General features: G+C 58.3%; 1 protein-coding gene across 2 annotated transcripts; it reads left to right on the forward strand.

The window, feature by feature from the left end:
* Positions 1-465: 465 nt before the first annotated feature.
* IGSF9 (immunoglobulin superfamily member 9) lies at positions 466-16,054 on the forward strand (the record flags this gene model as incomplete). Of its 2 annotated transcripts, none has more annotated exons than XM_082675258.1 (20): positions 466-523; positions 762-950; positions 5,803-5,955; positions 6,825-6,979; positions 7,205-7,322; positions 8,904-9,045; positions 9,137-9,282; positions 9,374-9,516; positions 10,720-10,860; positions 11,392-11,508; positions 11,718-11,868; positions 12,065-12,188; positions 12,398-12,573; positions 12,811-13,061; positions 13,271-13,355; positions 13,451-13,627; positions 13,826-13,868; positions 14,197-15,048; positions 15,289-15,416; positions 15,647-16,054. In XM_082675258.1, the coding sequence occupies 20 exons, from the start codon at positions 466-468 to the stop codon at positions 15,826-15,828; spliced, it is 3,531 nt and encodes a 1,176-aa protein (XP_082531384.1). In that variant the 3' UTR covers positions 15,829-16,054. The 2 variants fall into 2 exon arrangements, with proteins under 2 accessions (XP_082531384.1, XP_082531385.1); XM_082675259.1 differs by having other exon boundaries at positions 9,137-9,275; positions 9,385-9,516.
* Between the last annotated feature and the right edge of the window lie 155 nt (positions 16,055-16,209).

Genomic DNA, 16,209 nt, shown 5'->3' on the forward strand with positions numbered 1-16,209 from the left:
CCTGGCTCAGCTTTGCAAGAGCCTTGGTAACCTGCGTATCCCCAGAATCCCTCTGCTTTTTCTGAGATCTTTCCAGCTCCTCTGCTCCCCACATGTCCTCATCTGTCTGGTCTCCCCACCCGGCACTCCCTCACCCCAGCCCTTCCCCCACGCATCTGCTCTCCTCTCTCCTTCTTCTGCCTTTGCTCACCTCCAGCTTTTCTCTAGCTCGGGGTTTCTTCTGGTTTCCAACATTGGCCCACTCTGCACGTTGCCTTGCATTTTGCATCTAGATCTGGCGGTGCTCCAGAGGACGGCTTCATCAGGTGTTACATGAGCCAAGCCCTAACTGTCCAGAAGAGTGAGAGCTGACCCCCGTTACCCAGTCAGAAGGATTGACAGGGCTTGCTGGGCTGTGCAGGTCCCTGGGCCCCTCCGTCTGGGCCCCTGTGGATAGGAGGGGCCGGGCGAGCAGGCAGCTGGGCTATGGTTTGGTGCCTCAGTCTGGCCATCCTCAGCCTGATCATCGGCCAGGGGGCTGACGGTGAGCTGGACTTCCTGGGCTCTGGAACTCCCCGTTGGCCTTGGGGTGGGTGGTGGTCCCCTGGGGTTCTCTGTGCGCAGGTCAGCGGAGGGGAGGAGCAACACTGGTTCTGCAGAAGTCGAGGATTTCCTCAACCACTTCACAAAGGCCTGGGAAGCCCACAAAGATAGAGAGGGTATCTCCCCTCCCAGCCCTGATTCTGGCCCTCTGCTGTGTCCTCATGCCACGTGCCCTGCAGGTCGAGGGAAGCCTGAGGTGGTGTCGGTGGTGGGCCGGGCCGGGGAGAGCGCGGTGCTGGGCTGTGACCTGCTGTCCCCGGCTGGCCGGCCCCCTCTGCACGTCATCGAGTGGCTGCGCTTTGGATTCCTGCTTCCCATCTTCATTCAGTTCGGCCTCTACTCTCCCCGCATCGACCCTGCTTACGTGGGTAAGGCTTATCATCAGGTGGGAGGTCGGGAGGTGTCCCCAACAAAGGTGGACTGGGTAGAGTGGGAACAAGTCCTCTTCTTAACAGCTCTGTCCCTGTCCCAAACTCATCTCCAGCTCCACTGCCTGAACTCTGCTTAACAAGTGTGGCTCTGCTCCCAAGCAGTGTTCATTCATTGAAGGATTCATTCATTTACACACACACACACACACACACACACACACAGAGACACACATGTGGTCTCTTTAAAACTCCACATGGTCTGTTCCAAAGGAGATCCCGCAGCCCTATTCCAAGTGTCCATCCTACTTCTCTAATCGCTCTTTCTAGCTCATGAAACCTCCCAGACCATCCTCATTCTCCCTATTCTCCCTCCTTGGCCCTCTCCTGGTCCCTAGCTCTGCTATCTTCTCACTGCCCTGCCCTCTTCTTCCCCTACTTTCTTAAATGCTAGTTTGGGTGTTCTAGGCTTCTAGGGAGTGGGCTGAGGGGGCAGCAGGGTGGGTGGGTCTACGACCTGGCTGCTTTTCCACTGCTTCTGATTCTGGGTACAGCAGAGTTCGTGCATGGACAGGGTGGGCTGGGGATGGACCAGGCTCCCTTAAAGATCAGCAAATGGATGGAGCTGGGCTGGGTTCCTGCTTCAGCTGGTTTCTGTATGGACTTAAAATAGTGTATAGGCCTCCCTAGGGGCCTTCTCCTGTGCCCCAGCTGGCTCCCTCGAAAGGCTCAGCTTCCCCCTAATCCCCGATGGAGCCTTAATCTGAGCGGTTTAGTGCAGGTCTCCGAGGACAGTGTGTGGGAGAGCCTAGGGCTGGGGCTGGGGCTGCTGGGGAGAGAGTCTGGCTGCCTCCTCTTCAGAGGGGAAGCCCAGGAAAGGCCACCTGGGAGGACGTCGATGGGGGCAGGGGGACCCCCTCCCTTTTCCCTCTTTAGTTTGAATCCTGGGAGAAGCCACAGGATTGGCTGAGCTGTCGCCGCGGGGCAGGCTGAGCAGAGAGGGGAGGAGGCTCAGGCAGGTGCTGCAGGAGGGAAGAGTTTATTTTCAAACTGGGGTCAGTTGTTGGCAAACAGCCTGGTGGGAGCGTATGTGTCTGCACAAGCCCCCGGAGAACTGATGAAAGCGGGGCCCCAATTAGGACAAGTGGAGAGACAACGGCTGTGCCCACCAGCCCTCCCTGCCTCTGCCCGCCGGGCTGGCAGGAGCTGGGCTGCCAGGCTGAGGCTCCGCAGATGCAGAACGTTGCCCGACTGACGGCAGGGCACGGGGAGGTGGAGGACAGGGGAGAGAAGGGCTTTTCCTGGGCTTCCCCCAGGGAGATGTGCAACTCTCCTCCCCCCAACCCCCTGCCCTCTGTCCTGTCTTGAGGTCCCTCAGGCGGACAAACCCCTGGACGGTAGCAACTTTGCTACCTGTGGGTTTTCTTTCTGTCTCTGTGGTGTTCCTTTCAGCTGCAAGTCTTTCTTCCTACCCCTGCCCTTCATGCCCACCCCTGCCCCAACTCTGGAGCTCCTGGTCGGGCAGGGCTTGTCTGGGGAGTCAGGGCCCTGGGGAGAGGCCCCTGCACCCATTAACCCTTTTACTGCCTCCCAGTGTGGAAGGGGCCTCTCAGCCTTTGTGTAGGGGACTCTGAACTGCAGTTGCTAGGCAACGGGAGGTGAAGGTTGCTAAGGACAATGCTGTCCTGTCATAAACCCTCTGGGCAAGCGAAGGGGAGATGGCCTGGGACTGTGTGTGTGAGGCCCGTGGCCTAGAATGTGGGAGGGACCATGAGAGAGACTGGGGCTTCAGGGATGACACTGAAGAGAAGGCTTCCAATCTTTGAGGACCCTAGAACCCATCTAGCAGAGGAGACTGGATTTATAGACGAGTATAAAAGTAGTAAAAAGCAGGATAAAACAAGCCAGGACTAAATCCTAGGATGAAGTTAGCTGCTGTACGTAAGGAACCCAGCACAGAGCCTGTACAGAGTGCCTGCACGGTGTGAAACCGTGACTCGGCATGCAGAGGAAAGAGGGTCCACCTCCTCTACACCAGCTTTCCTGGGGTGGATCTGAGATCAGCTCTTCTAATTCATGGGACCAGCTTTGGGTCTTCGACTTCTGTGCTATATTTCTTGGGAGTTTCAAGATACCCCATGTGGCAGAAGGGACATGAATTTTCTCTCTGTCCTGAGTCATTTGATACAAATCAGTTACCTTATCCTCCACTTAGAACCACCTGGCTCCCTGTCATCATCTCCCCTCACTACCTTTAGCCTTGCATCCCCTCTGCAGAGTCACCTCTTCCTGGAAGCCTTCCATACTCCTCCTGCTTCTTAGCCTCTTGGAATATTTGTTAAGCTTCTGTGTGTATATGAACTTGCACGTGTCCATGAGTGTGGATTCCGTGCCTTCCTAGAGCTTGCAAGAATGGGGACTGTGCCTCCTTCCTCTACACTCCCCTGCACGTGGGGAGGTCCAAAGACACTCAGGCTCCGGCTCTGCGGGTGGAGGGGGGCCCAGGACTCAGGAGGATACAGGACGGCCTGCCCCTGGCCAGCGTCCTGTTCTTCTGCGACTCTACAGGTCTAGCCATTCGTACCTCACAGAAAAGTTAGGACATACTCTATGCTTTATTAGATGTTCTGATCAACAGACGTTTGGAGCTGTTACCCGTTGGCTACCAACATCCCCCGAGTGAGCATATACTGACTATGCTCAGCGATCAGTGCCCTGAGCGTCCCTTGATCCTCACACTAGTGTGCAATGGAGAGCACGCAGCATCATGAGAAAGGAGGCCTGGCTGGATCACCGAGTAGCTTATTGGAAAGAAGCTTAACATCAATTCCTTCTTCTATAATGGAATTCTTGGAAGGATTAAGTATGGTGACAATGCCTAATATTACGTGGCCCATATCCCAGACTCTATTTCCCTTCCCTCTTCTTCCTTCTTTGTAGCGACCGAAGATCACCGTAATGAAACGTTGCCATCACACGGGACGTAGTAGAGGTCGCAGGGAGTTCCCCGGTGGCCTAGTGGTTAGGATTCCGGGCTTTCACTGCCATGGCCGGGGTTCAATCCCTGGTTGGGGAGCAAGCCACGTAGTGCAGCCAAAAAAAAGAAAAACGAAGAGGTCGCAGTGGGGTCTGCGGGGGTCCCATGCCAGGCAGTTTAGGGTTACTGAGGAATCCCACTGGTGGGAGGAAGGGTGTGATCATATTCAATATTTACCTGCATGACCTAGGCTTATCTTCTAGGTGGGGATTTAAACACCTAGCCCTTTAAGCAGCTCCACCCTTTCTAGAGAATCTGCGCCCTTGGACCTCATTCTTGGAAGAAAAAAGTCCCTTGCCTGAGCACAGCGCCGGCCTCAGCCTGATCATCTCCTCTTTTTTCCTTGATGTCTTCAGGGCCCGCACGGGTTTTGATTCTATTTCAGAAAGGTGAACCCTAGAGGTAGAATGCAAGCAGATGGAAGGGGGCAAGTGTGTGAGCAGCTTCAGACTGCCCAGTCTTAGAACGGGCAAAGTAGGGGCACAGTCTGGTTGCTTTCGTTTGGCATAACCCACAAGAATTAGAAAATGTCAGCTGTCCCTATCAAAGGTCAAGGCGGGGTGGGTCGCTGATGAATGTGGAGGTCGGGAGGCTGGAGGCAGCGGGACCTCTTTGTGGACTCTTGGTGTAACCCAGGAGAGAGATGCTATGGGACTAAACTAAAGAGAAGGTGGCAGAGAGGGAAACAGCATCCAGGAGGTAGAACTGAAAGGCTTACTGGACAAGCAGATGTGGGGTTAATGGAGAGAGCAATCTGGGTGACACCAGGTTTCTGGTAGGGTGACGTGCGTGACGGCACTGTTCACTACTACAGGGGAGAAGACGGAGAGGGTGTGTTGTCAGGTGAGGGGTGGTGCCAAGGTTGAATGCAGGCTGCTGATTTCAGATCATGAGCTCCTTCATTTGTTCAACCGCTTTTATTTAAGCACCCGCCGAGGTCAGGCACCATGCTGCCAGCCTTCCATCCACCCTACCTGGATTTTTTTCTCTCTCATTTTATAGATGAAGAAGTTGATGTTGAGAGAGAAGTTAAGTGATCTGGCCAAAGAAGTAAATGGCAGAGCCGGAGGCTAGGTCTCTGTGGCTCCCCAGCGTGTGCCTTGCTTTCTAGGCTGCACTGCCAGGGACCCACGAAGCTGTCTGGGGTGCAGGGCTCCGTCGGGGTGGGAGGGCGCCGTCTGCTTGCGCTGGGGCTGGGTGATTTGTGGAGCTCTATGTAGTCTGTCAGCCGGGGCTTGGATGCCCTGGAGCGTGAGGGGATGGGGTGAGGAGGCTGCTGACCTTGCTGCCTGGCTGGTTTGGACTCTGGCCACCCTAAGGCGCTTAGGCCGCTGATAATAGCCCTGGCGGATTAGGGGGCTTTGGTAGGCGAGGTGTGGATCCCAAACCCAGCTGTGGTTTCTGGGCCCCGAGTCCTCTGGCAGGAGCACTCCCGGGACCCCCCTTACAAACAGAGCTCAGGGATGGGCAGATTCTGTACGAATCCAGAGGAGACTGAGTGTTGGCTCTTCAAGCCCCTTCCCCCTACAGTCCTGGAAGCTGGGCGTAGTTCAGTGCCCACCTGCTGCTGCTCTGGTTTCTCTTTGTCTAAGCTGGGTCCCAGCTGCTGAAAGGCAGGAGCCATCAGAGGGGCTGAAGGGAGAGATCTGCCCTCAGTGACCCCAACCCCATCTGTGCCTCTCTGGACCCCACTCTATCAGGGTAACTGGGAGACACTGAGCCTGTTCTTGATGTCTGAGAATGACCAGTGTGACCAGGGGCCTGGGGCTCCCATGGGGTCCCTTCTGCACCCTTGATCCAGGGCTCCTCCCCCAGGGCGTGTCCGGCTTCAGAAGGGGGCATCTCTCCAGATCGAGGGGCTGCGGGCTGAGGACCAGGGCTGGTACGAGTGCCGCGTGCTCTTCCTGGACCAGCACAGACCCGAGGACGACTCTGCTAACGGCTCCTGGGTGCACCTCACAGTCAATTGTATGAGGCTGGGAGCAGGCAGGCTGTGGAGGAGGGAGGGGAGAGGAAGGAGGAGGGAGGGGAGAGGAAGGGGGAAGGAGGGGAGGAAGGAGGAGGGAGGGGAGGAGAAGGAGGAGGAGGGGAGGGAAGGAGGGGGAGGGGAGGAGGGGGGAGGGGAGGAGGGCAGTCCCGATGCCCCACCCTTGCTGACACCTCCTGTTTGCTGGCTCCCTGTTTGCATCTTACCCCTGCCACCCCCACTCCTGCCCTTTCAGTTCCTCAAACCTGAATCCAATCAGCCTTCTCGACTCTTTGTTAGGAACTTCCTCTTCCTCTCTCTTCCCTGCTCCTGCCTCCCTGGCCAAGAGAGTGTAATGGGTAGGAGGGGATAAGGGGTTATTGAGCCTTGAGTGAAACATCACTCACGTGTATACAACATTTTGTTTTTTCAAAACACCTTTTGACCCAGTACCTCATGAATTCTGTCTCAACCCTAGGAAGCAAGGAGGTCATAATTATTCCCATTTCATAGATGGGGCATGGGGAGACTGGGTCATACCACTGATTAGTGGCAGAGCAGTCTAGAACTCAGGTCACCTGACTCCCAGGACAGTGCTTTCCTAGAGGGCACCTAGCTCTCTCCCAGCTCTGAACACCCAGCCTGGTGGTCAGCTCCCTAACCAACTCTGCAGGCCAGTGGGGGAACGGGCTTGTGCGTCCTTGCTGGGTCCTGGGTGCAGCAGACAGGGTGGCCCTGGGTTGGGAATTCCTATGAAGCTGGTGGGCTGATGGGCTGAAGGCTGAGGCCCTGATCTGCCTCTCTGGTCCTCGGACGCTGCTCTTTGGGCTGATGGCCCTTCTGGCAATCCCTGACGCCTCTCTCCTTGCAGCGCCCCCTCAATTCCTGGAGACGCCTCCCCAGGTGCTGGAAGTGCGGGAACTGGAGCCTGTGACCCTGCGTTGCGCGGCCCGAGGCAGCCCCCAACCTCGTGTGACTTGGAAGCTCCTAGGACAGGACCTCGGCCAGGGCCAGAGTCAGGTGCAAGTGAGTCCCAGGGCTGGACAGGGTGAGAGTTTGAGGCAGGTAGTGGCCTGGGAGCGGGGCTGGAGGCCAGGAGGTTGGGAGACGGGCCGGAGGAGGGCTTGGCATTGGCTTCCCTGAGCCCAGCACGCTGCCTCCCTCTGCTGGCCAGACTGGGAAGTGCGGGGTCTGAGGCCCGCCGTGGGCCGGGGAGACACAAGAGTCCTTCCTCACCCACTCTGACTCTAGGTGCAGAACGGGACGCTGAGGATCCGGAGGGTGGAGCGAGGCAGCTCCGGGGTCTACACCTGCCAAGCCTCCAGCACTGAGGGCAGCGCCATCCACGCCACCCAGCTGCTGGTGCTAGGTGCTGTCTCGGGGGAGGGCCGGGAAACAGGACACACACGTGAGAGGACTGACCTGTGGCTGGAGGTGCACACAGCCAGCAGCGGGGTGGGGGTGGGGGGCGGGGGAGGCTTGTGCCTGAGGTCAGGGGCCCATGGAGAGGGAGGGCGCTCCCAATACAGGCTCTTCCTCTAAAACCAGCATCTTGCCTGTAAAAGGATCAGTGAACGGAGATAGATGTTTAGAGCCAGCAATGTGGTATAGTGAGAAGGGCGTGGGTGCTGGTGTTAGACCATGAGCCATGGAACCCCCTTGACTTCCAGTTTCCTCATCTATACGAAGAGGTTCCTATGTTCCTTGCAGGATTGTTACAAGAATTAGGTTCAGACGAGCACAGTGATCATAGTAATTCCTGGCCAAGCCCTTCCCCTTAGAAAGCAAGCTGAGAAGTAGACTCTGCCTTCACGGAGCCTCTTATCCACAGGGGGAAATAAGACGCAGTGGCGAAGTGCCTCTCTCCTGGGTACTGTGGGAGAGGCAGTGCTGGGCAGTGGTGTCGAGTCTGGTGTTGAGAAGGCCTGAGTATGAATTTGCCTTCCCCGCTGATCTCGGGCAAGTCACCTCACAGTCTCTCTGCCTCTGAGCCTTCATGTCTTCACCTATGAAGTGGAGACAATAATTTCTACCACAAAAGGCTCTTGGGAGGATTAAATGAGAATAGTGCAGGTAAGGTGCTCAGCTATGCCCGGCATGCCTGTAAGTGCTCTATACACCAACTCATATCATTACCGCTTATTACTGACCACTTATTATAGGAGCCCAGAGAAGGGAAACAGCAGTGCAGCTGCAGACGCTAGGCTCTCAGGGAAGGCCAGGCTCTCAGGGAAGAGCATTCTAGACTGCGGGTCCAGAGAGCAAAGGCATGGAGATGGGAGTGAGTCTGGCCTAGGCGCAGTGAGCTGCCCATACTGACCTGAAAGAGTTCACAAAGACTTGACATATGAAAAGACAGTTGGCCAGGCAGGGGTTACAAGGGCCCACAGGGCTGGGTCAAGAAGTTTGAGCTTAATGTGCTAGGAGCCAGGAGCTGTTGTGGGTTCTTGAGTAGAAGTGTTCTGTGGCCAAAGGTGGGGGGGACATTTCTGCATGAATGGCCATCAGAGTGGCAGTGATGGCGGAGCCTGGAGTCAGGGATTGCTGCAGCATCTTGGGGTAAGGTACTGGGTACCCAGATTAGGGTAGGAGACATAGAGGTGATTTCAGGTGTGACAGATGAAGGATGGAAAGGGTAGTGGGTGTAAAGGTATAAAGGGTGATCAGAGGGGTAAAACTGATTCCCCCTCCCCAACACACACACACACACACACACACACACCCCCCCCGGAAACTAGGTGAATGGAGGTGATGGGAAGGGGAGCTAGCCAGGGCAGAGGAAGAACTTGTGTTAAATAAAAGGGTTAGGACCTGTTTCCACTCCCAAGGCTTTGTAGCAACCAGCCCTGTATTCCAGAGAGCGGACCTGGGAAGAACTGTAGAAGTGACCCTTAGGGTTCCTGGCAGACTGGGCTGAGGCCTCCCCTCCCCCGTGTGCTCCCCCCAACAGGACCCCCAGTCATCGTGGTGCCCCCCAAGAACAGCACGGTCAATGCCTCTCAGGATGTTTCCCTGGCCTGCCAGGCTGAGGCGTACCCCGCTAACCTCACCTACAGCTGGTTCCAGGACAGCACCAATGTCTTCCACATTAGGTGAGGCATGGGGTGAGGTGGGGGTGGGGTACTGATGGGCAGTCTGAGTCCAGCAAGACCTGGACCCCCCTTCCCACGTGCCATACTGCAGCCGCCTGCAGCCCCGAGTGCGGATCCTGGTGGATGGCAGCTTGCGGCTGCAGGCCGCCCAGCCTGATGATGCGGGCCGCTACACCTGTGTACCCAGCAATGGCCTTCCACGCCCACCCTCGGCCTCTGCCTACCTCACTGTTCTCTGTAAGCCTGACCCCAGCTCCCTCCCCAGACTGCTCTCCTCCCCTGGGCCAGGCCAAGCTCCTCCCCGACAACTTGTCACTGCTTCCCCCAGACCCCGCCCAGGTGACTGCCATGCCTCCTGAGACACCCCTGCCCATGGGCATGCGGGGGGTGATCCGGTGCCCGGTTCGTGCCAACCCCCCACTGCTCTTTGTCAGCTGGACCAAGGATGGGCAGGCCTTGCAGCTGGACAAGGTACAGGCTTGGGGCAGGGGATAGAGGACTTAGCTTGGTGGTATTCTAGTCAGGACAGCTGGGGCAGCATTAGATCAATTCAGTGACTGGGGAACATGCTGTGTAGGTTGTCGCATGGGGGACAGAAGCAGAGACACCCATGCCTAGAGGGGGCAGCACAGCCGTGCAGACACTGCTAGAAGGCCAGGAGGCAGCGAGCACCTTCCTCTTAGGACTGGTTGAGGATAGATCAGCAACAGCTTCTGGGACTCTGGTGATGGGCCTTGAAGGGTGGAGAGACATTCCATGCAGAAACCAGGGCAGGAACAGTATAGTGCATTTATGGCATAATGAGTCTCCCAGCTGGGGGGAGCTACAGTGCCTATGGGGACATGACTGGTGCAGAGAAATCTGGAAAGACTGGTTGGGACCAAAAGGAGGAACTATGGATGCCAAGTTAATATTACCTCATTCCACGGGGATTGAGATCTTTTGTTTGTCGGCAAAGACCACAAATTCCTTGTGGGCTAGTATTTCATCTTTTAATCCTAGTCTCCCCAGGGCTACTGCAACTGTAGTGGTGCTCAATAAATTTTTGTCTAAGGTTTAAAAAAAAAGTCCAAAGGCATTCGGAGGCAGTGAAGTTGCTTGGGCAACGGTGTGATAGGAATGGAGAGGAAGAGACTGGACAGACAGAGGGGGTACAGAGGCTATTGAAATGAGAGTGTGGGTGAGAGGTTACGAGGCCTGAGCTAGAAAGGAGGACATGAAGATAGATGGGACAAAAGGCCTTCCCAGGAGGACAGACGTGGGGCGTGAGACAGAGTGAGGAGTCGGATGTTAGCCTTTAACACAGAACTAGGGAAGCCAGGAAGAAGAACCGATTTGGGGTGGAAGATGCAGAATGTACTCTCGAGTGCTGGGAAGACAGCAGGCCGGGAGACCCACACCTTTCAAGCTCAACCCCAGGGTGTGCCGTGCACACTGGATTCCCCGTGAGTGGCTCTCCTGGAGGCTGCAGTCCCAGTCTTCACCCCCATTGGTAGTGGCCCCTCTGTAGGAAAGAGAAAGGAAGGATGGAATTCACAGAGAGGTCTGGCCTAGGGGTAGGGTTGTGGCATCCTCTGCATAGATGTGGGTCCCTCCCGGGCATTGCCTCTCTCCATCTCTGGTCTTGCCTCCGCTGAGTTTCTCTCTCTGGTTGTCATCTCCTCATGCCTCCAGTTCCCTGGCTGGTCCCAGGGCCCAGAAGGTTCTCTGATCATTGCCCTGGGGAATGAGGATGTGCTGGGAGAATACTCCTGCACCCCCTACAACCGTCTTGGCACTGCAGGGCCCTCCCCGGTGACCCGCGTGCTGCTCAAGGTGAGGCTTGGGGGGGCCAGCGGCAGCGGGTCAGGTGGCCGAAGATGCGAACCTAGTGCTGACACCGGGCTGACAGAGGCGGGTGGGACAGACACATGTGGGGAGGGGGGGTGGGCTTCCCAGTCTGTGTTTCCCACGGTGGCCACGGCAGCAGCTGTCAGATGCCATCACAGAGGTTTTTGCAGAGATGGTGCTGGGGAGGTGGGGCATCGGTCACCTCCACACAGTAAGATATCCTGCCTGCCCCGACCCTTTAATTTGGACCAGGCTGCCCTCCGCTCTAGAGGGAAGAGAGTGGGAAGCAGAGGGCAGGGTGAAGGGTGTTCTGCAGAGGTTTGTACGTCTCCAGAGAGGCCCTCGTCTCTCCAGCAATGTCCCTCCAGCTTCCCTGCTGGGGAACAGAGAGAAAGCTAGAGAGACACTGAGAGATGGAGACAGACGCAGCATGACGGGGGCCCCGCAGAGGGGAAGGAACGACCCTTAGACAGCAGTGTGAGAGAGCCCCCTCCCAATGCCAGATCTGGCTTACAGGCTCCCCCAGCTTTTCTAGAACGGCCCAAGGAAGAATATTTCCAAGAAGTAGGGCGGGAGCTACTCATCCCCTGCTCTGCCCGAGGAGACCCTTCGCCTACTATCTCTTGGGCTAAGGTAAGGCTCCTGACCCTGCTCCTCCTGTATTCACGCCTCCTATGCCCCTGCCTCTCCGTACCCCTGGCCGTTTTGTGGGAGGGAGAAGGGGGAGGAGAGGGCTGTCAGAGGCAGGGCGGGGAGGAAACTGGAGCTGCCCAGAGAGATGAGTGGCGCCCTTGGTGAGGGGTGGCTGCGTGTGTCCTCAGGGCTGACCAGTGGTTCTGTAGGTGGGCCGGGGGCTGCAGGGCCAGGCCCAGGTGGATAGCAACAGTAGCCTCATCCTGCGACCGTTGACCAAGGAGGCCCACGGGCGCTGGGAGTGCACAGCCAGCAATGCTGTGGCCCGAGTGGCCACCTCCACGAATGTCTACGTGCTGGGTCAGTGGGGGCAGAGCCAGCTGGAGGCAGCCATGTGGGAAGGAGATGGGAATAAATCATTCTGGGGGGCCCAGATGGGGGATCTTGGGTGGGGTGCCCCTGGGATGATGGGTGGAGGGCCGAAGCCCTAGTCTCCCCCTAGCTCTTTGCTGTCCCTCAGCACCCTGACCATCATCCCTCTGTTCCCCCCACCCAGGCACCAGCCCCCACGTCGTCACCAATGTGTCCGTCGTGCCTTTGCCCAAGGGTGCCAATGTCTCCTGGGAGCCTGGCTTTGATGGTGGCTACCTGCAGAGATTCAGCGTCTGGTACACCCCACTGTGAGTGACCTGCCCCTGCCATCCCTCTCCCTCAACACCCTGATTCTCTCTCTGGCCCTCTGTCTTTTCTCCCAGCCCTCTATCCCAGCCCTGCCCTAACTCTGCTGCCCGAGTTCCAGAGAATCTCAGTGATTCATGGCCCAGGTCCTGAGACCCCGGATGCTGAAAGGGAGGGGAGAGGTCAGCCCCCGTTTCCTCCTGTCCTCCAGGGCAAAGCGTCCTGACCGAGCCCACTACGACTGGGTGTCCTTGGCTGTGCCCCTGGGGGCTGCTCACCTCCTAGTGCCAGGCTTGCAGCCCCACACCCAATACCAGTTCAGCGTCCTCGCTCAGAACAAGCTGGGGAGCGGGCCCTTCAGCGAGATCGTCTTGTCTGCTCCTGAAGGTGAGAGACCTCTTACCCAGAGCAGCAGACAGGGATAGGCAAGGGCTGTAGGGACCTGGGTGGGAGGGGGCAGAGGTGCTGGGCAGCTTGGGGGCCAGAGGGCTTTGTGGAAGATGATCCAGGCTTGTCTTTAGGGGCTCTGGGAGAGCAGCTGGGCACCAGGGGATGTCGAAGGCCAGAGGAGCAGGGGAAGAGCACTGGAAATCCCATCTTTACGAGTCTATCTGTCCCATTCAGGGCTTCCTACCACACCAGCTGCCCCCAGTCCTCCCGCAACAGAGATGCTGCCCCCCCTGTCCCCTCCGAGAGGTCTGGTGGCAGTGAGGACAGCCCGGGGGGTACTCCTTCATTGGGACCCCCCAGAACTGGTCCCTAAGAGACTGGATGGCTACGTCCTGGAGGCACGGCAAAGCTCCCAGGGGTGGGAGGTGCTGGATCGGGCCGTGGCAGGCAGTGAAATGCAGTTTTTGGTGCCAGGACTTATCAAGGTAGGTGTGGGAAGTGGGCACAGGGAGGGTCCTCCCAGCAGCCCTCCTGCCCTCTGCTCCACTCCCCAAACCTGATCTCACCCTGATTTGACTATCCTCACCTCCGGCTGTCCACTTCACCCGTACCTTCCAACTGCAAAGTCTTTCCGAACGGGGTTGGGGGTGGGCAGTGCTGAGCCCTGACCCCCTTCCTGGACCCCAACCCCCAGGACGTTCTCTACGAGTTCCGCCTTGTGGCCTTCGCCGGTAGCTATGTCAGTGATCCCAGCAACACGGCCAACGTCTCCACTTCTGGTGAGAATCTGGCAGGAGGGCAGAGCCCTGGGCATTGGGGGGCTCGAAGCCCACTAAGTCGTGACACCGACCCTCCCCCGTGGCCCTTTGCCCAGGCCTGGAGGTCTACCCCTCGCGCACACAGCTGCCGGGCCTCCTGCCCCAGCCAGTGCTGGCCGGCGTGGTGGGCGGGGTCTGCTTCCTGGGCGTGGCTGTCCTCGTGAGTATCCTGGCCGCTTGCCTTATGAACCGGCGCAGAGCCGCACGTCGCCACCGCAAACGCCTCCGCCAAGGTAGGCCACCTCGGGCCCCGGCCAAAGAAGGGCCCCGCCCCTCCATAAGCACCTCCTACCTGGAGGAGAAATCCCTCCCTCCTACATGGGCCAGGTGTGTTCCCACAGCCCGTGGTCCTGCTTCCCCACTGGCCTCCACTTTTCCCAAGCAGATGAGATTGGGCGCCTGTGTCACCTCTGGTTCTCCTGTCCTTACAGATGCACCTCTTATCTTCTCTCCGGCCGGGAAGTCAGCTCCCCAGTAAGTCCCTCCACTTCCTCGGCTTCCTTCTGTGAGCACCAGGGTTCTCTGCTTCCTTTTCTGCACCTTGGGGTAGGAGGGGTAGGAGAGGTGGAACAGAAGTGAGAGGGTGGTAAGGATGGAAGTGCAGAGGCCCCAGCCTGGGGGCTGGTCCAGCGTTGCCTGTGCCTCCCCTCCACCGCTCCACCCCTCCACCTTGTGGGTCCTTTTCTCCCTTGCTCTCCCTAGCTCTGCTCTGTTCTGCATCAAACCTCTCAAGGCCTGACGCTGGTTCCTGGGAGGGGGACTGGCCCCCTACCACAGACCCTGATCTCCTGTCCTTCCCCAGCTCTGCTTCGGGCTCGGGCAGTCCTGACAGCGTGGCGAAGCTGAAGCTCCAGGGTTCCCCAGTCCCCAGCCTGCGCCAGAGTCTGCTCTGGGGGGAACCCGCTGGACCCCCCAGCCCCCCTCCGGATCCTCCACCTAGCCGGGGGCCCTTACCCCTGGAGCCCATTTGCCGGGGACCAGATGGGCGATTTGTGATGGGACCCAAGGTGGGGACCTCCCAAGAAAAGTCAGGCCCTGAGCAGGCTGAGCCTCGGACCCCAGCTCAGCGTCAGGCCAGGTCCTATGATGGCAGCAGCAGCCCCAGTGGGATGGCCCAGCCCCTCTGCATTGCAGACATCAGCCCTGTGAGGCCCCCTCCAGCAGCGCCACCCAGTTCCCTGCCAGGTCCGGGACCCCTGCTCCAGTACCTGAGCCTGCCCTTCTTCAGGGAGATGAACGTAGATGGGGACTGGCCCCCCTTGGAGGAGCCTGCTCCTTCCCCAGATTACATGGATACCCGGCCCCGCCCCACCTCATCTCTCCTCCACCCCCTGGACTCCCACTCTGAGTTCCCCAGGGCGGCGCTTCCTGGGGCTGTGCTCGGGGTTGGGGCCTCCCCAGAGCCCCCGTACACAGCGCTGACTGACTGGACACTGAGGGAGCGGCTGCTGCCAAGCCTTCTGCCTGCTGCGCCTCGGGGCAGCCTCACAAGCCAGAGCAGTGGGCGGGGCAGCGCCTCCTTCCTTCGGCCCCCCTCCACGGCCCCCTCTGCAGGAGGCAGCTACCTCAGCCCCGCTCCAGGAGACACCAGCAGCTGGGCCAGTGGCCCTGAGAGGTGGCCCCGAAGGGAGCATGTGGTGACGGTCAGCACCAGGTGAGGGCAGTCCCTGCCCAGCCCTGCCCTATCCAGGTTCTCCCCACCCCTCTCCTATACCGTCTGCCTTCTCTGCTCCATTCCCACCCTGGGACCAGGAGAGCTGAGGTCCTTTTGCTGAGGTCCAGGGATCTTCAGAGGAAACCCATGGCCCACCCTCAGCTGGGGGTCCCCGGGTTCAGGCTTTTCTGGCTACCCTCCATTGCTCCACCCATACCAAACGTCTGTCCCTTTTAACAGGAGGAACACATCTGTGGATGAGAACTATGAATGGGACTCAGAATTCCCAGGGGACATGGAATTGCTGGAGACTCTGCACCTGGGCTTGACTGGCCCTCGATCCCGACTTGAAGCTGAGCCAGAGCTAGGTGTGGGAGCCCTCCAGGAAGGCAGGCACCCCTGGCCTTGCTGTCCTGCACCCACACCCTTAGAACCTAGTCAGTTCCCAGCTGGGCCCTGGGCCCCAGGCCCTCTCCTCTTGCTGTCTTGGCTTCTCTGCATTGGCAGGCCCTAGGGAGCCTCATGGTGCCGGTGAACCACAAGACTTCACCCAGGGAACCTTAAGACTTCTTCCTCTCGTTATTCTGCCCTCTTGCAGGTGCGAAGACTCCAGAGGAGGGCTGCCTCCTGAATACCGCCCACGCTCCTGGCCCTGAGGCCCGCTGTGCTGCCCTTCGGGAGGAATTCCTGGCCTTCCGCCGCCGTCGAGATGCTGCTAGGTTCCGGCTACCGGCCTATCGACAGCCAGTCTCCCACCCTGAACAGGCCACTCTGCTGTGAATGCCCTAATGTGAGGCAGGGGGAAGGCACACGGACCCTGCAAAGAAGGCCCCCAGCAAGAACTAGCTCCAGCCTGGGACACTGCCCCTCCTCCTTTGGTGCTCAGGCACGGACCCTGACAGTGGGCTTGGTGTGGGATGTGCTGAGCCTCTAGAGTCTGGGGACTGGAACAGGGATCTTAGGTCTGCCCGTGTGTGTGTGTGTGTGTGTGTGTGTGTGTGTGTGCGCGTGTTCACGCGTGCATGTGCGTGTGTGTGGTGTTTGTGGTGTGGGTGAGGTTTTTTTACAGGTGAATAAAGAAAGTCTGAAAAATCTTTCTGTGTGTCATCTGCTTTGAATCTGAGAGGGAGGTTGGAAAATCCCTGAACCCTAAAAAAGGAG

The sequence above is a fragment of the Grampus griseus genome (assembly GCF_964374135.1).
Source record: "Grampus griseus genome assembly, chromosome: 1".
Lineage (NCBI taxonomy): Eukaryota > Metazoa > Chordata > Mammalia > Artiodactyla > Delphinidae > Grampus > Grampus griseus.